This window comes from Chlamydotis macqueenii, chromosome 6 (genome assembly GCF_036417535.1).
Source record: "Chlamydotis macqueenii isolate bChlMac1 chromosome 6, bChlMac1.mat, whole genome shotgun sequence".
In the NCBI taxonomy this organism is placed as follows: domain Eukaryota; kingdom Metazoa; phylum Chordata; class Aves; order Otidiformes; family Otididae; genus Chlamydotis; species Chlamydotis macqueenii.
In genome coordinates, this window is record NC_141561.1 from 12,922,799 (window position 1) to 12,948,802 (window position 26,004).

The following is a 26,004-nucleotide window of genomic DNA, read 5'->3' on the forward strand; positions in this document are numbered from 1 at the left end:
CAGCGCCAGTTGTGAGTTTTGTGCAGCAGTGGGTTTCCAACAGGACTGCAATAGCCAGTATAACTCTTTCCAGGCAGATTTTGTTGAATAGCTGTTCTGTGGTGATGACTGTCACCCATTTCAGACCTGGAATATCAGGTGAGAGGATGATGTGAAGTGTTATATGTATGGAATTGCGTTTTCTGGACAGCTTGTTGGAAAAGCAACAAGTACACAGCTGAACTGCAGTGGAAGTGCATAGCATTTGGTGAACATATTCTGCTCCACAGCAGTTCTGCAGATATCTGCAACCTCTAAGTGGCAAGGCAAGACGTCTATCTGTGCCTGCGTGTGGATGTCTCCAGACCCTAGGTACTTGTGGATAGTTGCCCAAGGTTGCAAAACCTTTTCTGGTTTCTGACCACATGCAATGCATCAGTGTGGCCCAAGGGTGTGCCCTAATTTAGATGCATCGTGCTTCACTGTGCTGTTGTATAATTGAGTATCTGTTAGAAACAACTAACAAGGCGTCTGTTTTCAGTCAGAGGGAGGAAAACAGATGTTTTATTCTCTCGTGAGAGCTCGGTAGAGCGATGCTTCAGCTGTTGCTCCACATCTCAATGATGACGGCCAAAAGGGCAAAGGGACAGATGCACAAGTCAAAAGGAATTGAGGAGAGGAACGTATTTAGGAAGGACAATAATGCTTATTTCCTGTATGTCAGGTGGCATGTGGGGTTTAGTTCTGGAGCGTGTGGAAAGCATTGCCCTCAAAGTTAGCATTAGCTTTTAAGTGGGCAGAATCAGAATCTATTGTCATTATGATTGCTGTTTCCTAGACAAGATAGATAAAATTCTTGGAAGACTTCTACTTGCCAGAAGTTAAAAGATATTAAAAATAATGCATGAATTGATCAAAACTTGCGAAGAGCTGACTGTAAGAGAGCTGTAGTTGCAAGAGGCTTGTGTGGCTTGCAGACTGGTTGGAGCTGCTGAGCCAGAAGCTGTGTAAGGAGGTCTGCAGGGTGCGAGGCCTGGGCCAGTTGTGTCACTTCTCAGTTGAATGTCCCTGGTCCCTTGCAGCATGATACAGCGGCTCAGGCAGAGAGTGCACGGTGACAACCACCCAGGTTGCAGATGGGCACTGGTGCGTATCTGCTGGTGTGAGGTCTGGTTCTACCTGCATAGGCATGTTGGGGTGAGCAGGACAGGACTAGGACTGTCCCTTTCGGTGTTTCTGTGGCACTTGGTTTTCTGTGGTCCTGGTTTCAGCTGGTGTCACTGGTATAGCACTGATAATAAACCTCTGGAAGCTTCCCTCTAAGTTGTTTGATATGCATTGACAAACAACTTTTAGCTAAAAGCAGAAACTGATACTGTCAACTGCTTAAACTAGTAGCTCTCTGTCTTCACTGATCTGTCTTGACAGCACTGAATAGCAAGCTGTGAGAAACATCACATTTGTTGTATGGGCTGTGCTAGATCTTGTGTATGCTGTGGATGCTGGCTTAGATCTAGCTCAGGTGCCCCCCTCACTGGTGTAGGAGAGACTGAGAAGTGTTTTAACTCATGCCTTTAAGGGTCATCCTCTGGGCTTTCCTGCATGGGTCAGAAAGGTGTTTGAAATGTACTTGCTTCTCTCCAAGGCTCATTTGTGGAGGAAGACCTTGTGATGTACTGCTGAAGACTTCCTTTAGGGTGGTGCTTGCCAGTACTGCATGGGTCACTGCAGCTGCACCAGCCCTAAGGGGAGGGGAGCAAAAGGTGTAGGTCCAGCAGAGAAAGGCAGCACATGTTGAGAGATCCTCTATACTTTAAGATGATCCTGTATAGTCCCAGAGCCTGGTTTCTTTATGCTTCTCAGCAGATTTGACTCTTCAATTGTTGGGGTCCCACTTGGTTCTGAAATCTCTTGAAACCCTGAATTTTAGTTTTGTCACACAAGGCTTTGAAATAATCTCTTCTTGTGGTGCTGTGCCCTGGAAGAGCTGTCCCTGAATTATGAAAAGCACTTGTTGGGCCTGTCATATGTAAAACTTCCCTGAAGGTCTGCAGGGCATGCTGCAAGAGGTTTGTTTTTTTTTTTTTTTTTTTTTGGTTTTGTTGTTTTTTGTGGTGTAGTGGTTTTTTTTTCTGTTTTTTTTTTGTGTTTGTTTTTTAATGGAGAGCTTTGCTTGGATTCTCTAGTTTGAACTGCTGTGTTTGCTGCTGGGACAGCCAGCTGCGTCCCAGCCTCACCCTATGGGTTGCGTGTGTCTGCACTGAGAGGTGATTTTCTTTGGCTGCAAATTTATATTGTCTTATGGTGGCAGGTGAGAACAACAGAAGCAGATTCTCACTTTCTGTGGTTAAGTGTAATCTGACTTTCACCCGTTCTTCCAACTGCACTCTCCAGCGTAGTTCTTTCTAAATAGTTGAACCTTTCGGGCTCATGGGGAGCTATAAAATCCGTTGCTTCTGTGCTTGGCTGTTGGAGCACTGCAGTGCTAGCAGCACTTTCCAGCAGTTCTTAGCAATAGAAAGTGAAGAAAGGATTCTTCAGGCGGAAGTGGAAGGAGAATTCCAGGTAGGGATTTTGTAATTACCAAAGCTGGAATTTAGGCAGGATGTGGAAGCTATTGGCCTTGTATTTAAGAGGTTGTTAAAGACTTTCCATGTGGCCGGTTGCTCAGAGCTTCAGCTCTCACAGCCTCCTCTGGGTGAAAAGACTTCACTGGGCTAAAGAAGCAGCTTTGCAGGAACAGGATTCCTGCTGAAGTGATGCTTTCCTCCATTGGAGGACGTATTCCTTGCTGTCACATGAAGCTCCTTTCTCTACCTGGCATACATCTCTTCCCTTACTTGGGCTATTCTTTTTCTTCCTGCAGTTAACAAAGGCATCTTGAACCTTTCTTCTCCTTTCTTCAGTGGAGTTCTTCTTTGTTGTACTATTAGGCTGATGCGGGTTGTGTCTGGAGACTCTTCTCAAGAGTGTAGGAGTGTATGGTAGACGCTGAGCAGGCATCTGACTGCGCAGGGCTGGGAGCTGCTGTGGAAGCTTCAGGTCTCAGGGTGTTTCCAGAGTTTTGCAAATGCTGTGCCTACTGAAAATGCTATTGCGCCCTTAATTGCATATGTTATTTTCTTCCCAAACAAGGCAATGAAAAAGCTTAATTAGCTGTGATCTAGCAAGAGATGTCAGCATCTGGTAACTACCCTCTGCCCTACTCAAGCTTCTGTTGACTCCTCACCACAGTAGCTGCTCATCCTCCCTGAGAGATCCCCAGCTTTTTTTTTTTTTTCACATTACCAGCAGCTAGTTGGTCTTTGGCTGTGTTTGCACCTATTTGGTATCCTCACGAGGCTGTCCATGCAGCCTCTCATCACTGCTTGTTCCTCATAAAACCTTATATTAAACAGTGTAATCTGGAAGTGCAGGTGTTTGGAAGCATGGGAGCTAGTGGTCAAGGAGGGCAGCTGGATATTTGAGCATCCTTACAACTCTCACTACTCTTCAGCCCTAAGGGAGCAAGAGAGGACTGTGTGTGATTATCTGCTAGGCTGTGTGTTTGCCTTGTTTTTTCCAGATGCTGTCTAAACCCTCAGAAGCACTTCTGTTTCAATTCTAAAACGTGCCGAGCACTTTCTATTCCTGTACGTGTTAGAGGTGGCGAAAGGGTCAGTGCTTCTGTGCTGGGAGCTTTGAGGTGCCCCAGCTAATGTGGTTCTGCCTAAAGGCAGATTGCCAGTGTGATTTCTTGCTTCCTCTGTGTACTGTAGCAGGCTTTTGCCTCTAATGGAGGGGAAAACACTTGTATTAGGTAAACTGACCTGGTCTGGTAACAAGGCACATAGCTACACTAGCAATTTACTAGTTACCATAATAAAGGCTTTCAGTTTTTCCATGACAAACAAAGCAGGGCATAACAATCATTTTTTTTTTTTCCTTTCCCTGACATATTCTTGTTGCTTTTCTGTAAGAGAGATCCTAGCACTCATTGTGTGATACTTCTTTTTACCTTGAGCTCCTGAGATGCAACTTGTCACCAGAGCTGCAAGCTTGTTCAGGGATGTGGTGGGCCTGATCCCCAGCTGACGCATGCGGGCGTGATCTCATCCGTGCTCACAGAGCTACATCAGGTTTTCCTTACTGGCTGAGGACCTGGCTGTAAGTGTTCAGCTGGGGGCAATGGAAATGTACAGAATAGTGGCAGTGTTTGTGATGAAGATATTTAACTACTTTGTGGTGAGGAACCGAAGGCAGTAGCAGTTGATAGTGTAGGTATTTGTTTTGATGTTTTATGTGAAGACACTAAGCATTGAGTGTTACCATGCAGATATTCATACCTGTAAGGTGCTGCAGAAACAGGACTACCTTCCTGAAACAATGTTTGCTGCTGGTGGTTTTCAGCAATGTTTGGAGTGATTGAGACAGGAGAGTGTGATTTTTAAACTGGGACTCTGCCTTCAACTGCAAGATCTCCTGATGTGTTACCATGAGTGCTGCTTCCGTGGAGACTGAGTACGGACTGTAGTTTATGTCAGTAGTGACTTACTGTGCTGTCTGGAGCTCTGACCTGGCTCAGGCTGGAAAAGCCACCTGTGCTCCACAGCAGTGACTCTGCAACTTGTGATTCCCTCTGTGTCTTTTGGGCAGAGCCCAGTGGTTACGTGCTGTACCTTCTTGTCATCGTTACGTGCAACCACTCAAGGACCAATGCAGAATCTTTGCAAAAGAGGGTGAATTTGATACTTTTGGGAACTCACCCATTCAATTCCACTGAGCAGAGGCAGGGCAGGGAGCAGCGTGGCTGTGGGCTGACCTGCTCTGCTGCTTTAGCTAGGACAGTACTTCTCAGCTCTTCTTGAAGCAGATGTCTGCATTTCAGAATGATCATATTCTTTTAAGCATCCCCCAATTTTTTTTGTGTAATTTCTGTAGTGATAACTTCTTGCTCTGTGTTCCGTTTCCTTGAATTGTTTTGGGTTTCTCATGTGTTATACCAAATCTCTAGCTCTTACATCAGGACACAACTGGATTTTTGGTGTGTTGTTGGTTTTTTTTTTTTTTTTTTTCAGTGGATCCAGAAAGTAGTTCTTTGGGGTTTTTTGCTTTTGCGTAAGAAAGGTGCTCTTGTGTCTTAACAGTAGTTGTAAAAATACATCTGGGTAGCGATCATTTCTGACAACTTTTTCTTAATACCTCCAGACATTTAAATGACCTTAGTCGTGCTGTTATTTCACTCGAGCTATGCATTATTTACTGAGTTGCTCCTCTGTTCCCAGGTCTGTAAATGAAGGAGAACTTTCAATAAGCAGGTTTGTGCTCATTTTACGAGTGCTGGTGGTTTCATTGGGTGTTTTGGTTCAGCCGTTTCCATCAGTCCAGCGCTAAGCCCTGGCAGGCAGTCACTGGCTTTACTGTTCTTGATCACTGTCCCACAGTGCTGCACCATTGCAGTTTGGGTAAGCTGGCATTGAATAAGCTGATCCCCTGAATTTTGGGGTGTGCAGTGGTCCTTAATTCATAGATGCTGCTTCTTGATAGTTTTTTACAGTTGGAGTGCTGACATGCGCTCTGAGCTCTGTGTTAGTTGGAGCAGCGGTAGGATTAAGACATAGGCTGATTGCAGTTCTCCCTGCTCCTCCAGTCCCAGAAGACCTGTGGGAAGTCGTGTTGCTCCTTGTAGTGTACAAGCGAGGTGCTTGCCAGAGGCTCAGATATTTGGGACTGTATTGTGGGGACTCTGATAGTACTGGCTGTCATCACAGTAAGGAAAGGAGACTCAATGGACCTGCAGGGTCAGTACTGTCACAGGAGCACGGGGTGGTGTTGGCATGGAGGTGTAGGGAAGATAACGTGCAGGATGATGTTGAGCAGAGCCTAGGACTAAGGAGAGACTACAAGTAGTGGCGATCTGGGAACCTGTCTGGGTGGAGATATGCAGGGCAGTCAGTACCTCCTGAATTTACTTTTGAGATGGTGATGTGGCAGAGGCAGCGTGAGCAGCCTGGGCTTTGCTGCCTTTGAGAGGACTGTTGTCATGGGCCGTCTTCATGGGCAGCAGGGGATGCCTTCACAGAAGAGAAGGAAGAGTGAAGCATTTCCCAGCAGTACATCTGGAGATGAGAAAAGGCCTTCGAACATGAGATAGGAGAGACCGGGAAAAGGGATATAGAAATGAAAGCTGTTGTATGGTTTAAATCCTGCCAGGTCTGTTAAGCATGCTGCTAGCCTGATTTGCTGACCAGTTGTGTGCTGTGCTGTAAGGAGCCCCTCGGTGCTGATATTTTCCAGTGTACAGGATCTAGCCTCCCTGCTAGGGAAAGACAGAGTGCTTCAGCAGGGATGTTCCTGACCCACTGTGGCTGTTGTCAGCCATAGGTACTGTCTGTGTTTGATCCAGTGTTGCCTAGTGTAATTCCCTGTTCTGGGCAGAATAAGTCTGATCAGCTCTATAGTATAGGAGTGCAGGAAAAAAAACTTCTGAAAAGTTTCTGTACCTCTTTTCCCCATTCTTCTAAATCCAAAGCAGCTGTCTGGACTCTCATCAGTATGTTAAACCAGAAGAAAAGTCACAATGAGATTAAATTCCCAGGGTTTTTCAAGGCATTGCTGAATTGAATAGTGAATCAATGACCCAGCATCCAAAATGGCTTGTGGATTTTGAAGGTGGTGTCTGTCACAGAATGGATGGTATCTCATGGATCTAGAGAAAGAATCCAGGAATAACTGGACTCTTCCCCCTGTTCAGCTCTCTGACCACAGCTTGTAATCATGCCAGTAAAACCAGTTCAGTTGTGCTCCTGTTGCTGCCTTCTGGTTTGCTGGTGTTGGCTTTGCAAATTGTATTATACAGAATAGCTCATACAACCTGTGCCTGTACTAGGATCTTTGGGCTGGGGCGAGGCGCTCGTCTTGCTAGTGCAGATGTGATCCTGCCTTGGAACATGCAACGTGCAACGCTGGCTGCTGGAACGGCAGGAGGAGATGGACTCCTCCGGGGTTGATATGGTTATACTTGTGTGCAGGTGGAACACAGCAGTCAGTATTTCATAAGCTAATTTCATGTTTCTCTGTCTGCCAGGAGTTTTATTACTACTGCACTGATCCAAAATACATACCTGACTTCAAAACTAGATTTGCGAATGTCAGCTAACTTTAGTTCTTGCTTGGTCTTGGGTGCCCAGTTCAGTTGTGGTGGATGTCTCATGTCTTGAGGAACTGGAACTGCTCCGTGTCTGACTGATTAGCACTAGGAATCAGGCAGTGATGTGGGACATTGGTGCCTGTCGTAAGCTTCTCAATGTGTAATCTGAAGTGTTCTCCTTTTTCACAAACGTATGAAGTTTACTTAGAGCGTGCAAGTGCTTCTCCATGTCTTTGTTTATGAATCCAGAAGATCAAGTAAATGTTAAAGAAAAACCTGATTGAATTATCTTACCATGTTTTTTTGTGTGTTGAGATTTAGAAGTCTGTCCTCTACCTCCCTTCCCTCCTTCAAGAAAGACGTGATGGACAGACTCCAAAGTGAAATAGCCAAGCTATGTCATCACAGTGCTGGAGATGAGGAAACTGAGCATGAAGCAAGCTGGTGACACAGCTGGAATAGAACCTGTATCTCCAGCATTCCCATTTGGGTCCCAAGCTGCCAGGTGCGGAAGGTCCAGCAGAGTGAAACCAGCCTGTGGGGATGTGCCGCTCAGTCCATCGCTGATTCCCTGCAAGAGACGTGGAATAGGGGTTTGTGCAGCAGCCACCATGTGTGCTGTGTGTGGTGTGGAGCGTGGAGGAAAGGGCTCCTCTCTTCCCCGCCTCAGTCAGAGCTGCTGTGTTAGTGCAGGCTGTCAGAGTAGCCCGAGGCTGTGATTCACTCTGGTCACTTTGTGCTGGATCAGCTGGTGCTGGATGGTGCAGCTTGCTTTCTTGCCCTTTTCTGGGAGTGCATTTAGGTGTGTCTTGTTTTAAGCTGTGTTGGATGCATTTATTTATCTGCTGTGCTCGGCGAGCATTTACTGTTAGAGCAGGTGATGGTAGGCTGCCTGATATGTGGAGCTGCCTGCAGGCCTTTCAACACCACCCAGGTATTAAAGGACAGGTTCTTTGAAGTAAGTTTTTGATGACCTCTTAAAAGAAAAAAAAAAAAAAAAAAATTTCTGTCTTGGGAAAGGCTTTATTGCGTCCTGGGAACTAACAAGAGCCTCGTTTACTGGGAATGATGGTGCCTTGAGACCTGGCAGTTGGAGGGAGGCAGGAGAAGGGCTTGCTGACAGCCCTTAGTGCCTGCAGAAAGTGCTTCGAGATGTTACAAAGCAGCAGCAGATGCCAACTGAGCCGAATACTGGATGGTACAAATTGCTTTATTGACTGTCTTGAGAAACCTGGGGAGTCAAATAAGCAAAGTGACAGAGCTGCACACCTAGGGCTGTGCCACTGTGCGTGTGTGTGTGTGCAGTGGGTTTGGGAGACCTGAGATCACTTTCTGGGGCTTGTATGAGGTAGGGGGTAAAAGCAGCAGCTGCTGACCCGGTATTTTCTTGGTTGAGGGATGGCGACCTCTGTGCTACTAGACACACTGGTGAGTTGAGTTCTACCTTGCTTGGAGGATGAAGCAAGACCTGTGCTGATGTAAAGGCCTGGAATAGCTCTGTAGTTACAGTTATCAGCACTGCAGTGTTATCTGGAATTTTGGATGGGGAGCTGCCCTTCCTGTGCCCCTTTGTGGACCGGTGCCTGCTGGCTGACTTCCCTGGGGAGGGGCGTGCTGCAAGATTGCAGCCATGGGGTGGCTGCTGACAGGGCCGGCTGCTGCTCTGGCCCTGTGTGAGGGTCTCTCTGCTCCTGACGTTCCTCCTGGTTGTCACTGTGTGTACGTGTTAATTCAGGCACAGCCTGAGTAACCGCTTCAGCGGTAAGCTGGGGTGGGCTCTTCAGTGCAGTCATGGGCGTGGAATCATGCAACAAGGGCTGGAATGAAATTCATTCTTCATTAACTTACCGTTCGTGCCCTGGATTTTCTGTTATTTGTATGTTATGGATCTGTTGGATCTCAATCCATACACAGTTTCAACGTTCCACCTCTGACCTTCAGCAGTTTGAGAGGCAGGTGGCACACACCAGGGTTGATAAATGAATCCAACATGGAAGGGAATAACCTGGTCACCCCCGGTGGCTTTTTCCTCAAGAGCTCTGCAAGCCACCGCTGTAATCACTGTGCTAATTAGCTCTCCATTCCTATAAGCACAAGAGCAAAAAGTCTTGAGAAGCTTAGCTCATCCTCCCCATCTCATCCTGGGGGCGAACCCCAGGGTAACTGGCTGTGTTTGCACTGTGCATGTGTTCCCTTTTGATGTTTGAGTGATGAGTTCCCCTCGCTCTTTCTGGCTTGCAGGCAGTTTGAAGAAGAGATGGATCTCTTCCTCTCCTGGGACCAGATTTATCCCCGGGCACACCTCTGTAATTGCAGGCAGCACACTTCTCTGTGCAGGATGCTGCTGTGATGGGACTCTGATCAGACGGCTGTGAGTGGTGACCGGTGTTTCAGAGTCACAGTAACTTTTCTTAAAAGCATCTCTTGGCTGAAGAGGACCTTCAGCCCCTTGCTGGGGCCCTGCTGCTGCAGCCTGGCCAGGGGGAGCAGAGTGAGCTGGCAGGGACGGGGCTGAAGGCAGCTGGCTGAGCATTTGTCAATGGTAGATTAAATCCAGCGTGCAAGATGAATGTGAAAATGAAACACGGCTTATAAAAGCATGAGGAAAATTCTCCTTTGGCATAGGAATAGATTCTAGATTTTGTCGGCATGCTGCAAATGATGTTGACTTAAAAAAAAATTATGTGGTTAAAGGATGTGTTACTGTGCTGGGAGAAAACTGCAGGAGCTGTTTGGAGAAGATACTTCTCTACTTGGCCTTCCAGTACCTAAAAGGGGCTTGTAAGAAAGATGGGGAGAAACTCTTTAGTGGGGCCTGTTGTGATAGGATGAGGGGTAATGGTTTTAAAACAGAAGGAGGTAGATTTAGACTAGATAAAAGGAATACATTTTTTACACTGAGCGTGGTGGGACACTGGCACAGGTTGCCCAGAGAGGTGGTGGATGCCCCATCCCTGGAAACACTCAAGGCCAGGTTGGACGGGGCTCTGAGCAACCTGATCTGGCTGGAGATGTCCTTGCTCCTTGCAGGGGGGTTGGACTGGATGGCCTTCAAAGGTCCCTTCCAACCCAGGCTATTCTATGAGGTAAAGGTAAAGTGGTATGCTGGGAGAAGTTGGGATCCAGGTGCTTGTGTTGGGAAGTTTCTCTTTAGGAGACTTGACATGGAGTAAGCTGTTTGCGTGCTGTTCAGAGCTCCCTTGCTGCTGCGGAGCCGGGTTTGCAGTGCATCCTCGCGAGCGGCTGAGGGGGAAGGCTTGGGTTCTGGACAGAGCGCTGGTGTGCGGGGCCGGCGCGGCCGCGGGAGGGTTGGCACGGGCCGGCGGAGCCCGGAGCGCTGCATCGGGTGGCGGTCGCGGTCACCACGGCCCTTGGGGGAGGAGGGGAGCGGCAGCCGGGCGCGGACGCACGGGACAGGGCAGACGGGCTCACGGTAACCGCGGGAAGCGACCTTTATTGGGAACGCGCCGGGCACGGGCCGCGGTGCGAGGTTCCAAAAATTGCGCCGCGCACGGAGCGGGCGCTGGGCGTGTTGTTTAAGGCGTTAGCAGTGCTGCCCTCACCATGCGTTCATTGAGCAGCCGCGCAACCCCCAGATAAGGACGGTTAGAGGAAATGTTTCTCCGCGCCGCTGCTAGGGGAAAGCCAACCGCGACCTAGGTCCGGGCGAGGGGCGCCGCGCCGCCGGACCCGCTCCCCCGGCGCCCGGCTCGGGGGCTCGCTGCGCTGGGGCCCGGCGTGGAGAGCGGCGGTTCCCTTCTCCCCTCCGGCTCCGGTTTAAGCCTTTTTGTCGGCTGTGGCGGCGCTACCCAGAGTGCTCTGCGCCAGGCGGGCGGTTATTTGCATAGGGGGCTGGCCGGCCACGCCGGGCGGCGGCCGTGACGGAGAGCGCCCCCTGCCGGCCGTCCCCCCAGCAGCCGCGTGCGTACTTAGGGGTGTGCGGGGAGCGGGGCCCCGGTGGCACCGCCGCAGAAGCCTGGCCGGCTGCAACGCTTTCCGGGGCTACCAACCTCAGCGCCTCGCTGAAGGCTTAGGGAGAGCTGTCCCGTACCAGAACTGTCATCATCCGTAGGGTCTTGCCAAGGATTTAGCACCCAGCCAGGCGGTGTGTTGAACGTACGATGTCATATGTTTTTCTGTGCTCTCATTAAATGCAGTTAATCAGAGCGGGTTTGCCGATCTGCAGCCTGTCCTGAGGCTTCTCTCGAAGCGCCTTTCCCCAGGTTTCCGTTATGTCAGGAAAACACTGAGTTTAATTTCTGCAAACGAAAAATTAAGCAGCTATTAGTGCACACAATTTTCTAATTATAAGCATAATAATTACAGTTAATTAGAAATGTTAGTTACAGCAAATAATGAAACTGTTACGCATATGGCATGTGTACATTGTACCTAAATATGTATGATTTTAGCATTGAGTGGCAATTACTGTTGTTGGCTCTGTCAAGTTCTTGGCAGTGGATTTTTGGCTTGTAATTGTCACAGAGAGCAATAATTTGGAGGCTTTTCTATTCGTAAACCACTCAGCTCATCTGTCAGATGCCATGCGAGGAAGGGTTGTGTGTATCTGTGCACCCCTGTTACCTGAGCGAGCGCCGCCCTGGAGCAGACGAATGCAGTGCTGGCAGCGTGGGGGGGGGAAGGGGCCCTGCTCCCAGGGGAGCGTGTGCCTGTGCTCCGGTTACTCGGGTGCGTCCGTGGAGGCTGGAGATGAAGGACTGCATGCTAAAATGCCATCTGTCCTGTGCTTGCAGGTGGTTCTCCTGGGGATTGACATCCTTTCTGCGCTAGTGTCCCGCTTGCAAGATCGCTTCAAGGCCCAGATTGGCACAGGTAAGGGATCCGTGTGCGAGTGATGGGGACTTCTCCATCAGTCTGGTAGGATCTGCTCTGGCTGCTGTACATGAAGCCTTTTTTCTACTCAGGAGAGCGCTTGGGAGGATCTTGGTAGTTTTGGGCTCTGCTGAAGGGCAGGAGGGCTGACCCCTCCATCGGGCGAGGGGAGAGCAGAGAGACTGTGCCACTGTCATAGTTTCCTTCTGAGGCATTTGGATGTTTCTGTTTTCTTTCCTCAGTGCTGCCAAGTTTACTTGATAGGCTGGGAGACTCTAAGGACTCGGTGAGGGAGCAGGATCAGACCTTGCTGCTAAAAATCATGGAGCAAGCTGCCAACCCTCAGGTATGCTCGACAGCCCTTTGCAGCATGAGGGAGTGACTGGCTGCTTAAGGAGGAGAACTTTTTTTTTTCTGTCAGAGGGTTTTCTCCTGTGTCTGTCTGAAATGACTTTGTCTCCCTGCACCTTGTTATGAGAGATTTGATTCGCCTGAGAATGCACTGTCAGGATACACATGGGAGTGTGAGTGTCAGTGGATTTCCCAAGGATGGGATGGGTGGATGTCATTGTTGTTGTTCTGGATTTTTGGAAGGTAGTTGCTTTCTGTAAGTAAAAGTATTGTTAGCTACTGGGGAGTTACTGTCAAGTCAGCACAAAACAAAGAATTAGTCAGATCTAAAAGTGTCGTTCTGCTTGGATGGTTGTAAATAAAAGCTTGTATTTAAGCTCTGGAGATGTTATGGTGTATGGTTACTGGAAGAAAGAATGTCTTTCCTCACCTCCTGTTTTCCTGTCTTACCTTATTGTCTGTTTTCCACAGTACGTGTGGGACAGGATGCTGGGAGGATTCAAACATAAGAATTTCCGGACGAGAGAAGGGATTTGCCTCTGCCTTATTGCAACACTCAATGCGTAAGTCACAACCTCCTGCAAACGTGTTAAGTACGTGAGCCTGCTCTGTGATTGACACCAGTGCTCCTTTGTTCTTTTTTTCCCAGATCTGGAGCTCAGAGTTTAACACTGAGTAAAATAGTGCCACATATATGTAACTTACTTGGAGATCCAAACAGCCAGGTAAGCTTTTGCTGTGAGCCACACCTAAAGGTTGTGCTGTTTGTTTTGTTGGTATGCAGGGCTCTGCGTTCTGACCGGTAAACTAATTGTGCTGCTGGTGGTGAACTCTGTGCAATGCTCTTCATGAAGAGCTGGTTTCCAAGAGGTATGATTTGAAGTGTGCATAAACCAGCATATCAATTACTCCTGTGCCCGGCAGCCTAAAATGCAGGGGAGGCTGCAGAGGCACTTCTGGGCTCTGTGCATCACCCTTCTGCCTTCAGAGAAGAACCAATCTGGGCAGGGAGGGCAAATGGGACCAGTTTGACAGGCTGGTGGTGTGCACTGCTGGAAGTCGTACAAAGAGATTCTGAATAAGGGGTGGAGGGAAGGCAAACTATGTAGGAACATTAAATTGGTGATGAAAATAAATGCTGAAAAAAAACCCCCATCACTTCTATGTGGTTTCTGTCCTACCCTGGGCAGGACCTAATCTGAAATGAGATGCAAATATGTGAGGTTAGTGTGAAGAAGGGAGTGGGGAAGCAGGGTTCAAACTTACATCATGTAACACGTGTACTAGCAGGTTTTGAATATCCCTGTTGCCCTTCCAGCATGGATGGCATATGTGTGATCCAGCTCTGGAGCTGGTGTTCAGCTGGAAAGAAGCGTAGAGCAGCCAACGGGGGGGTGAGTTTACACTGGTTCTGGGGAGTTGGCCGGATTCCCACGGCTGTCAGGGCCTCCCCTGCTGAAAAGGAGGACTGAGTGCGAAGCAGCCTTCCCTTGCTAGTTGTGCCGACGCAGGAAGATAAACCTGTTACCCCAAGAAGTTGCTAAGGAAGTTTAATGTTTGGAATGCTTTGTAGTTCTGAGCTGTGACTGAGCAAGCTGTTACTCTTCAAGGAGATACCAGGTTTAGAACTTGGGCTTGTTGTACAAACAGACATGTTGGTTCTGCCATCGGTGAGCTGTTGAATGAACCAGAAAGTTGGTGAGGGCACTGGGACATGCTTTCCTTCTGCACTGCCTCTTCCATGTGCCTGGCACAGCTCGTTATCCCAGCTGCAGGGAGGAATGAGGCTCATCTCTTGCCCCTTCTCCTGGGTCTGGTTCTTCATCCCCAGAAAGCCCATACCCCAACTGATCAGACACCGGTGGCTGTCAGATGGGCTCCTGGCTGGGCAGGGGCTGTCCCAGGGCAGGGGCTGCTCCTGGGCTCCCCTCGGCCCCTGCTGCGCTGCGGGTGCCTTCTCAGCTCTGGGAGACCTGGTGCTCGGTCAATGCCGCCCTCTCCTGGTGAGAGGCGATGGAGAAACACAGATCCAGGCCGGGTGCAGTGGTTTTTCCCTTTTGTTGTGGACATGGAAGCTGTTTCCTAATGTTCCTTTTCAGAAAGAGTAGTTCTGTTGTTTTCAAGTAACGCAATTGCATAACCCCGTGAACACCTGGCATGACAACAGTATTTAGACTATGACTGTTTTTCTCAAAAATAAAATCTACCATGAAAGTTTGGTTTTTGCTGTGGTAGACTAAGCCAAGCATGAGAGCAGGGGCTCCCTGCCTTACCCAATATGGGCTTTACCCAGTCCTGCAACCGTACCTCTGGCTAATGTGACGCACGCAGGTGATCCTTCCAGATCACACAGTGAGGATCTCCACAGCTGGTGGCTGGAGGGGGCACGGCACCAGACTGGGGATATGGCAGAGTTTGTCAGCGTGCCCAGACTGCCGTGCTCCCGCTGCCGGTGTCTGGGCCTGGGCCCTGGGGTGGGCAGACTTGCTGCAGGCATGTGAGATGCAGGCGCTGCCACCTCCCTGGCTGTCGGAGGCAGAGAGCGAGGCTGGGGTAGGATCTGTGCACCCAGAAACTGGGGACACTGAAGGGACACACTCCTGAGCTGCGCCCAGAAGTCCTGCCTGGTGGCGTACGGGGCTGAGGGGCAGAGGGAAGAGACAGGACTGCTGAGTAAGGGCTGGCGGGAGTGAAGGCAGGGGTTTGGACGCTGGCAGTGACCTGCTGAACAGGAAGGCTGCAGAGCAGGAGAACGAGGTGACATGAGTGTGAGTTAAGTGTTAGGGTTTTTTTTGGCTAGGAAGCAGGACATGTGTGCCTGCCCTTTGAATCCTACCTACAGGTGAGTCTAGCATATGCCTGCAAAATATCCCGTGTTTAGTCCTGATGTGTGTGGTGCTTGGGTAGCTGCCAGGCCGTCTTCTGAGAAGTAGTGCACAGCTCTGTAGGTGTTTCTGTAGGCAGAGCAGATAGTTTACCTTCTCTGCTTGCTGTGTCTGATGGAGGAAGGGAGTTCAGTACGGAAAGGTGACGCTTTAGACAAATTTGTGACTCTTCTGGTGGGTGGAGGAAAGGATGCGCTCACCGTTTTCTTGCAAATCAGTTTGGCAAACACGCAAAATTCATGGTGATTTGGGTGACTGATGGCTCCTCCCTTACTCCCGTATGTTATCGACACAAACATGTTTGTAAAATGATATTAAAAAACAGATTTTTTTTTTTTTTTTATAATGTACTACCAATATAAGGTCTATTTGTGTCTGTCCTCTCTTTTTTGGTCCAGGTAGATGTACCTGTTGCACACAATAAGTGGAGTTTGGCAAAGGCCAAGCGTGTGTCCGGGTGTACAAAACCTTTTATCCGATGTCTTGACTGCCTTTTCAATTAAATTGGACCTGCTGATACTGCTAGTGTCTGAGACACAGGGATGGAAGCTCCTTTATGAACTCTGTGTAACGTGTATAGTGGCAACTGTTGTTGCTGAGAAAGATGCAAATATTTTTCTCCAAGGTAGGGCAGGAATTTATTTAAATGATGAAGATGATTGGTTTCTCTCATATCTCACATTCAGGTTAGAGATGCAGCAATAAACAGCCTTGTGGAAATTTACAGACATGTTGGTGAACGTGTAAGGGCTGATCTCAGTAAAAAAGGATTACCCCAGTCTCGGTAAGTTGAGAATGTCCTTATGTCTTCACTGGTTTTGGGGCTGCTTTTTATTCCCTTTGTGCCTTTAGAAAGCTTGAGAGGTGTGTGATTGAACCTTTTACTGGGATCAGAGTTTGTTTTTTTTGTCTTACAAACACTTAATTTCACTTAATGTGGATCCTGTACCTTTGCCCAAGTATGCCACAGCATCTTTGGAAAACCAATAAAATTATTACAGATGTGAAGTTAACTGATTTAAGATTTAATGGGATGATTTTCCTGTATGCTTTGCATGTGTGAAGATTCCTAAAAATTAAATTCAACAGTTAATTTTGTATTTCTTTAACTCTCAAACAGGTTGAATGTAATTTTTACAAAATTCGATGAGGTCCAAAAATCTGGAAACATGATCCAGAGTTCAGGTGGTGAGTAAAAGCACTTGTATTATCTTTTTTGCATTTTTAGCAATTCTCAATTGGTGAGGCATTCAAATGGACACGGAGCAAACATTCTGTTAGGGAAAACAAGTATGAGTGATTGTTCAGAAATATACACATAGCTTTTGCAGCAAATAAAATTGATGTTTAGATAATCTGCTCAGTCTTCCTAGTAGTATCAGATGGAGAAAGAAGCATAAGTTTCAAGAATAGACTATGTTGTTAGAGCTGTCCATCTTTTCCTCTTGAGTTTCATTAGGGAAACACGTCTTCTGCTGTTCTCAAATCCATGTGTATCTTTAAATTGTTCATAAGATAAATAGTAATTAAGAGAAGAAACCTTTTCAGTTTAGTGACCTAAATAGCACAGGAAGCGTACATATTAATGTAATGGTATTCCATGTAAAGCTCATGTTGTTTAGGGATTGTATTTTGCAGTTCCTAGTTCACGTACTTTATATGTTTATGACTGATAGTTGAAGACCCTTATCAGAGCCTTAATTCTGTGTTTCTTGTCTGAGACTAGTATTTTGCTTACTTTAAAAACAAGTGTTTATTGCTGCTTTTCTTACAGATAAGCTTATGAGCTAGAAAGTGTTTTTAGTAAGTATCACTTATTTTTTAGGAATGGATTTTTTTGAGAGAATTCTTGGTGAGGGAGTTAATCTTTCTGCCAACAGCTGAGTAGAGGAGAGATGAAGAACCTGAGTTCATTGCTATGGGTTCCTACCAGGCTCTCACCCTCCACAAGGCCAAGACCAGGAGAGGTGATGTCCCGAGTCTTTCCCACAGTTTTCTCAGAAGCCGAGAGCAGAGAGAGCTCTGCTCTTTTAAATTGGATAAAATATCTTTTTCACTTCTAGGCACCATTCTTCTTGCCATATCCATTTTAAAATACAGTAAACTTCATCCCTGCAAGAAATAATAAAATTGATTTATTTGAAAATTCTGAAGTTATATTTTGGATTATTTGGAATTGTGGTGTGATATCCTCTTGTGCGTTTGGGAACAATGAAGACCTAGTACAGGTTCCTCTGTGATGGCATGGGTTAAAATGCTTATTGGCTGTACAGGCAGATGAGACTTATGGTGGCAAAAAGAGTGCGGTTGAGAAACAAATGTCCTTGTACTTTTTTAAATGGAGAGGAAATTAAATATTTAATCCCTTAGCAAGCATCTGAAGGTTTACAACCTTCTGGTGTTTGTTCTGAAATCCTAAGTCAAACTGAAACAAGTTCTACTGCTGATTGAACTTCTCTACTTTCTACTTGGCTAGGCCAAGGTAGAATTTGTGTTTTGCTAGTAGAGGAATAGAGTGGACTTTCAAAAAAGACAAAGTTGTACAGTACAATGCATCGTTGTACTCTGTAGGTTGCTGTTGTCTTGGGTTTGAGGAGGCAGACTTGTGCTCTGTGGTGAGATGTATTGATTGCCACATGGTCTTTTTAAACAAACGTTGTGGTGGGATAATGACTGTGGGTGGGACTTCTGTTGGCTTTACTCTCTAGGGGGAAGGGGAGAGATTTTGGAGGTTAATGTGTCCCTACCCAAATGTATCATAGAATCATTATGGTTGGAAGAGACCTCTAAGGTCGTCAAATCCAACCGTCAACACAACACCACCATGTCCTGAAGTGTCACGTCTACACGTTTTTTGAACACCTCCAGGGATGGTGACTACACCACTTCCCAAAGTGGAGAGAAGTTTAAACTAACTTTACAGAGGATTTTTCTAATCCAGATGAAGGTGATCTTAGTAGAAAATCAGGCGTGTCACAACTGATTAGAAGAGTATTTAGTATGAAATACATGAGATGCATGTAAGAATAAACTTCATTGAAGAAATCAGAGTTAATTTATTAGCAATGCAAATTTTAGCTGTACAATCATTTTAGCATCTACACGCCCCAGAACAGTACCATAGACATCACTTGCTAATCCTTGGCTTTTGAGAGGTTCTGGTCTCTGGACTGAGCATTCTAGCGCGTGCTGTGATGTGATTAAAGGCTGCTGGCACTGTGGAAAACATCAAAAGCAGCAAGATAGGACAAAAGGGATGACCTCCTCTCGGCAGACAATTCTTAGTGCCATCTCTTTCCAAGAAAGCAAACTGTCTCTTAAAATTGAAAAGGAAGGATTCCATAGGAACTTTTTTGTTAAGAAGTGCAAGTAAAGCATTGATGTTTATTAGCTCTGATAGTTTTAGGCTTCATTGAAAATTATTTTTTCTTTTAATACCTCTTTCTCTGTCACTGTTCTGATGAATTTGAAGATTCAACTTTCTTCCATACACAGTGCCCAAGACCTTACCCTATTTCATGTCCATGACCTCATCAACAGGCTTTTTGTGCTTCCAGACACAAGTGCTCCTGTTTTCCTCACCCTACTTAACCTGACCTGCTGATGTCACGCTGTGACTGGAATCCCTAGATTCCCTAGAGTGTGTGTGTGTGTTGGCATTTCTCCTCTGTTGAATCTCCTGTGTGGGCACTGAGACCAAAAAGTAGCCTGGGGGAAAGGGAGTTGGGCAGAGTGGAGGAGTGTTGAGGGGTCAAAGAGAGCAACATGTGGAAAGGGCAGGATCTCACATTGTTCTGCAAAAACTTTTTAATCTTCCCTAACAATAGAAAAGTCTGTAGTTGCATAAGTTAATTTTAAGTAGTTCTCATCTGTAAAGATAACAATAAGAACGTTAGTTATTAATATATTTTCTGTGTATTTGAGGGGAGGGTTCAGTTTTTTCAGTTTCAGACTGATTTGTTCCTTCTTCCTCGCCCTTCAAGCACAGCACAATCACAGCATACGTGCCCACCATATCTGATGTGTCAATAGCCCTGTGCAACTTTAATCTTTTTGAGTTTTTATATGCCAGTGGAGGAGGCTTATCTTCATCCATGGTCACAAGTTTACTATGACCTAAAGACAAGTGAAGTTTGTCAGGCTTCTCGTGTCCCTGACACCTCCTGCAGCTTTTGAATAAAGGTGACACTTTCAGCAGCTGTCAAAATCACAGGAGAGGACGATGATAAATATTGCACATCCAAAAGATTTACCTTTCTCAGGAAATAGCTGTCTCAGTCTTGTTAATCCTTTGAGTCTGGCGGAGTACAGTGTTGGTTGTGGGGGATGTCTGTTACCGTTAGTACCGCTCCGTTTAGATTGTCACGCTGCCAGGCATTGCCTATAACAGCAGTAAGTGCGTGAACGCACACTAACGCTTTGACCTTCACATTGTATGGCCTGGATCAGATGCCTTCAGGCAATATGGTGGAGTTGTACTGTGTCCTAAAAGCTCATGTTAGTCCCTCTCTGTAGCTCTGTGTATTATTTCTGGCTCTGCGCAGGCTGCATGAGTAGTGTCCCAGAGGCTTGGGGAGGCAGACTGGCAAGTGTTCGTGCAGACTGCAGTCTGTAAGGCATTGTCAGTGTAAAATGGCTCTGTGGAAGGAGCAGCATCAGCTCCCTCGTGCTGAGTTTTCTGCCCTGAGCTGCTCCCCATGTCGGGGTGTGTACCAGCTGCAGAACAAACCTAGCTGAGAAGTAACATGCTTCGCCCCTTGGGGAAGGGCTTTGTTGTTTAGGGTTAACGTGTGCCTCTGAAATGGAAAGGTTAGCTGAAGCTGCATCATGACTTCCCAGCTCACTAGCAAAGGTCAAGTCTGACTTTTGTTTAAGAGGTCTTATGAGTGAATATGGTGAATCTGTAGCGCTCAGGTGGGTAACCAAGAGCAAGCTGTTGGCTGAAGTGTCGCTCGTAATGGGGCCTTGGCCCAGGAGCACTGGACTTGTGCTAATTACAAGACTTTAAAGCAGTTGTCAAACCTGACTTATGACAGAACGTGGGAAACCAACTGTGGCTTCTGAAATGGTGGAATATGGCAAAAGAGCTAGTCAAAGAAGAATGATGAGTACAACTGGTCTCTTAGGTTTGAGACTGCTGTTTGGGATAAGGTTCCTCTGCCGCCTCACTGAGGATGCAAGTAAAAGAAAGCAATTGCAGCAGCATTATTTGTGTATCAGGAGTGATTTGGAGATGAGTGAGTGCTGTAAGTTGTTAAATATTTCTTGACTAATGGTTCCCAAGACAGAAATCTTAGTCTACTAGAAAAGGTACTTAAAATAATAGGGCATTTTCTGATCCTATGAATAAACCCAATGAATCAACTCTAATCAGAATGTGAATTTAAACTCTATGAAAATAATTTCTATCTTTTATATTCACTTATCTTTCTATACTGTGGTCCATTACTAAAACTGAATTGCTTGATTATTCTTTTGGCTAGGCTTTGTTTTTATCGTTTAGTAATGTGTAGTGGGGTGGGGGAGGTTTGCGTAGCAATCTGAGGTGTTTCATTAAGTCAGAGGGAGGTTTTGGCATGCTGAAGTATGCTGTTGCTAGGCTACCAGCAGCCCTTATAGCTAGAATATGAAGTTAAAATCCATGTTGAATTTCTCGATGATTCTCAGTGCATCTCTGTTTTGTTATTTGGCATATAATTAGTCAGCCTCTTGAAGCAAAAATTATAGTTTTTCCCCCTTTGGGCTTTCAGCAAGCTAATTATTCTTTGTGTAACTGCTTTTGCTAATTATGCAGATGCCTTATTCCCCTGGGACAAATACATTTTCAGCATGAAAGAGCCAATAATTGCTAGCTAGTCAGCTGCTGTCTTCGTGTGGCATTGTGCAATGATCTTTGGTTGGATGTGATACAGAGAGAGGCTATTGGATGTAAACAGAGACTCCAAGAAATTCATGCTGCACAAATTCCCTTGCTATTATGTCTGGAAGGACCTGAACATAAAGCATGCAGTTTTTCCATGGATTTGAATTGACTTTGGATCAGACCTGGACTCAGAAGACTTTATAATCGAGTTTCAGGAGAGATTAAGAACAGAATAAGTGATCTACTAAGAGATACAGACTGATAGGAAATGGTGACCCAAACCAAAGCTATTAGTTTTGGTGTGTTTTTTATGCTCTTGATCATTGCAATATCATAATATGACATTCTTTTTTTTTTTTTTTTTTTTTTACATGTCATGAAATTTTTGGGAGGCGCTTCTACACTGGTGTGTGCAAACTGCGGTGGTGTGCCAGTATGGTTCCTGTGGGTAGGGAGGGGATTGAACTTTCTTGTCTACGCTGAATTTTGACTTTGCTGAGGAGAGCAAGATTTAGGGGTAGTGGAGGTGGCAGTGGTCTTGGGCTGCAAGGAAATCAAAGCAGAAGATCTTAAAACCAGAAGTCTGGAGCTGAGGTCTCTACCCCACATATATTTGCACAGAGTCAGATGAGGGGACGATGCGATTTCAGTAGTTGCCTGTGTGAGTTTGCATTCTAAGAGTAAGCAGGTGAATTAAAACAATGCTGAAATGGCAGCTGTGATAATTCCAGTTACTACAACCCTATGAAGAAGCAGCAATGTTACTCTTGAATAGAAAATACAATATCTCTGTATTTGAGATACTGCTCAAGGTAAATCTGCCGTTTGTTGAATGAATTCTGTTTATGATGAAGTTGACAACTTGGAAGCAATTCGATGAAGCTGAAACTATTCTAGATTCCTGTGTTTTGCTGGTAATATAGCAGAGTCACTGAAATGCTATTTTGGTATTTATTGTAAGGAGGCAAAATCACTCACACTTGCCAAGCATTGCCATGCATCTGTGGGTGGGATATTGTTTGTTTGTCAACACACATCCAGGCACCGGAATTACAGACTGGAAGGAGGGGTGACTGTCTGTGATAACACAGAGGTTTCGGACCCACAAACGCTGCACTGTGCTTTTTCTGAAGCTACCACATCTGTAGCCTGGTGCTATCAAGCTCAGTTTAAGCTTCTATAAAATATGATAAATGATGTCTTTGGAGTGAAGGAAGAGGATGTGTGTACTTCTTTCTGCAATTTAACTTCCATTGCGACTTGTTCTCTATGAATACTGTTTTTAAGTTGAAGTAGAAAATTAAATAGAAAATTTGTTTCCTTGACTTACCATTCCTGTGGCGTAAAAAAAAGCAAGGAAATACCCCTTCACCTGCATGGGGGCTAATACAGCAGTAATGTCTAAGTGGTATTTGAATGGGTACTATTAACTGATCATACATCTTTTGTGGAAGGTATAAACAGAAAAAATGAGCTCTGTTCCCGTTCTGTTACACAACTTTGTAAATAAGCATATTGCTGCCTCCTGGATTTTAAACTGAGATGTAGAAGGGAGGGTTGTGAGGAAGCGGGCACAGGAGGACACATGGCGCTCAGCTGAGTGCAGAGCAGGCTTTTATTTTGGAGGAGCGGTGGCAATCCTGTGCTAGGTCACACACGAGTCGTTTAGGAGGGTGGAGAGCTTGCTGGTGGTTAAGTTGCTGAGAGACATGGACTGTAGGGCTGCTGCCGGAGCACAGTGCACTTCCCCAGCATCTCGCCAGCGCTGCAGATAATGACTACAGGGAAAGGTAGGTGCTAAGGAATGTGCCATGGGGATGGACAGGTTTATTTGTTAGTGTCTGAATATTTGCCTGTTAAATTTCTTCTTAACGATGTGAAGAGACTGAAGCAATCTTGCAGTAAAAGTGGAACTTATAAAAAAAATAGCCTGTAAACATCTGTAGCCTGGTGTTATCAAGCTCAGTTTAAGCTTCTATAAAATATGATAAATGATCTGTTTGATGGGGTGAAGGAAGAGGATGTGTATATATAAGGGAATAGAACAGGTTGAGAGGTGAAGGACAGGTATTTTCAGACACCCCTCCTACCCCCCGTATGTGATGTTTTTGAGTGATGACTGAGGCTTTCATTTCGTAACTATTTCCTGTTGCAGCATCAGCTGGGAAGATTATTTAAATTGGTTATAAGTACCTCTGAATTAACACTGAATCCCAATTCTAAGAATGTGCCAAACGGAGGCATCGCTGGCTTTTCTGCATTTTTGTGTTAACTGTGTTTCTGTAACAGAAAAGGTATCTGTGGAAGTTGGAGAGGCTGGAGGGACTAGATGAAATGGAAAGGCAGAGGAGCTCTGTCTCTGTTCACCTGTGAAGAATTAATTTACAGGCTGGAAGCATGCACTGCATTTATTTTTGGTATGTGTGAAGCCTGTGCTGTTCGTCTTAGCTGTCAGAGGCAATGATTTCTATTAGCCATCTTTGCAAAAGCTGCATCTTCTTTCTGTGTTCTTCCCCTCTTTCTAGTCAGTGTATCTGTTGTTCTGTTGAAATCCTTATTACACTGTGGATGTCGTAGACTAAATTTCAGAAATCTGAGATTGTCAGTATCTCAGTTGTGTAGACCTTGGGTTTGTATCAGTATTTACTGTCTCAAGGTGGGAGTTAATTGGCAGCCCTTTTTGTAATGGATTAGAAGGCGGAAATCACCTGGGCAAATTGAGTGCTGTGGAATTGATACTATGTGTGATAGTACGTGCCAGTTTTACAGGCAGCTCTTCATTTTAGGGGCTTGGATCCTTTTAGAATATTATGGTTTCACATGTTCTTCCAAGGCAATTATTACCCGGATTTTCAGAGGAGGCAGAGGATGCATGTCTGTGGTGTTACTTGTGAACAGTCAGTAAATATCTCCCAGCTCCAGGAACAAAACACCAAAACTTGCCTGATCTGGTTCTCCTCCTCAACTACATCGCCTGTCACTGGACAGTGTCACCATCTACAGCTGAGGCACCTTTTCATGCTGACCTTCTGTCCAGGTCAAAAGAGGAGTTGAGACTAATGTATTGTTTTTCCAAAGTTGAAATTTTGTTGAATAATTACTGTACTTAACTGCTTATTAAAGAAAGCAAGCACATATTTGTTGTTTTTAATGGAGTATGGTGATTTTATCATGCTGGGAACTTCTTAGATTTGAAAGATCAGCTGGTGGAGTGAAGAGCCTGAGGGTGTACTCCAGCTGGTCTTATCTGCTGGGAAATGTCAGACCTCCAGGTCACTGTTGGTTGCCTGAACTGTGGTAGCAGCACATGTCAGAAGAAAAGTAAGTGTATAAGTTGTTAGTGCTATTGTGTCTTGTAGATTGAATCCGAAGTACCTTGAGCCTTGGATTCCCTTGCAAAGCAGCAGTAGACCGGAGTTACTTTAGTTATGTGTATCATCACTTCGAAAACCCCTGATGGTTTTATGTGAACAGTGAAATGTTCTTTTAGCAAAGCTTTGGTATAACCAAGCAGAACCACTCTACTCCTGCATTTCATGGTATTTCCAACAAGTCGTGCATAAAACATAGGCTAAAGGAGTGGGCAGCTGAACGATGAGATGGTGCTGTTTAGTGTGGACCTTGTGAGCAAAAGATTAACGTGCACAATTCCATTAACACTGATGGAGGTTAAATGCATGAATATCCTGCACATCTGGACATGTGCTTCTTTATGCAGGGCCTGTTCTCTTCTTCCCCATTGGTAAAAATACCATGTGGATCTGAGGGACCTCAATGGTTGTCTGAAAGAACACAGGAAGCCTGGAACATGTTGCAAGGATGAATCTACAGTCCAGTGTCTGTAATAAGAATTAGAATGAATTAGAAAAGATCCTACATCCTTCCTGTGGAAACTGCAGTAACAGCTGGTAAAGCTGCAGAGGCGATCATGGTTCAGTAATGCTCAGTAGTCTTGCTGTTTTCCCTGCTGTAGTCTTTTCTTCTAATTTCTTTCATGTCTTCCTGTGTCAGGTTGGCTTCATCTGTAAAACAAAGCCTCAAATTTGTAGTGGTCATTGTCTTTGAAATATCTGGACCAATTTCCTGGTATCTTCTGTGCTGCTTTGCCCAGCTGTCTCTCCTTTGTAGATCTCTTATGAGAAAGAGTTGAGGGGTCAAGGCTGGAGCAATATTAACTCCAGTGACATTTTCACATGAAAGGACTAACTCTAAATCTCAAGGTTTTGATTGGTTAGCTTGGTCATTTATTATAGACAGCATCTTCCAGGGGCACATCTATCAACTGGATGGTTCATACACATGTGTGTGCACACACGCATCTGTCATTGTGAATGTAGCAGTGATTTTAAGTTAGCCTTTTAAATTCTCAACAGTTCTCTGAGAGATGGGAGTACAAGTTACTCAAATATCCTAAAGGAAGGCTGGCACACTAAGGACAACCTGGTGTCAGTAAAAAGTATCCCATAGCTGTGTATTCTGCAGGTTTGTGATGCTTATTACTTGATGTATTTCACACGCTCTGTCTTTAGTGCTGGCTGGGGAAGTACGGTGAGGTACTTCAGTGAGCACAAGTGATCACATGCTCTCTGCTGCTCTGGGAAGGATTGCAGAAGTGTTCTTGATGTAGGAAACTTTGCCTGAGGCTCACAAATAGTTCAGTCTCCACAAAAAGAGGTGGAGGGGTGGGGGTCTTCCTTTTCCTTTTTTTAATGTTGGCTGGGTGCTGGGATCTTGAGAATAAGTCTCCTGATACTTTTTAGAAGTGAATGCTCTGGGTTATTTTTATATAGAATCACTGTCCCAGTTAGAATTGAATTGCTGTCCTGAATCAGCAGCCTCAGCAATGGCCAAAGACTGCTTGGGGGAGAAGTGAAATTTCTTGCATCTCTTGTGGAGCCCTTTGAATTCCTATGCTGCTGCTCTTGTTTGTTAGATGTTTGTTTTCAGGTTGAGCACATAACAAG

At 45.7% G+C, this 26,004-nt stretch overlaps 1 protein-coding gene and 1 non-coding gene across 6 annotated transcripts in view; one reads left to right on the forward strand and one right to left on the reverse strand.

The window, feature by feature from the left end:
• The window catches only part of CLASP1 (cytoplasmic linker associated protein 1), a 178,594-nt gene that overhangs the window by 36,724 nt on the left and 115,866 nt on the right, over positions 1–26,004 (forward strand). For all 5 annotated transcript variants that reach the window (XM_086750739.1, XM_086750735.1, XM_086750736.1 and 2 more), the window contains exons 4-9: positions 11,863–11,941; positions 12,184–12,287; positions 12,764–12,855; positions 12,942–13,017; positions 15,864–15,961; positions 16,298–16,365. In XM_086750739.1, coding sequence (XP_086606865.1) covers positions 11,863–11,941; positions 12,184–12,287; positions 12,764–12,855; positions 12,942–13,017; positions 15,864–15,961; positions 16,298–16,365 — 517 coding nt within the window. The remainder of the gene's footprint in view (positions 1–11,862; positions 11,942–12,183; positions 12,288–12,763; positions 12,856–12,941; positions 13,018–15,863; positions 15,962–16,297; positions 16,366–26,004) is intronic.
• Positions 10,598–10,715, reverse strand: LOC147600180 (U4atac minor spliceosomal RNA). The gene has a single exon (XR_015259003.1). It is a non-coding gene; the product is annotated as a U4atac minor spliceosomal RNA (small nuclear RNA).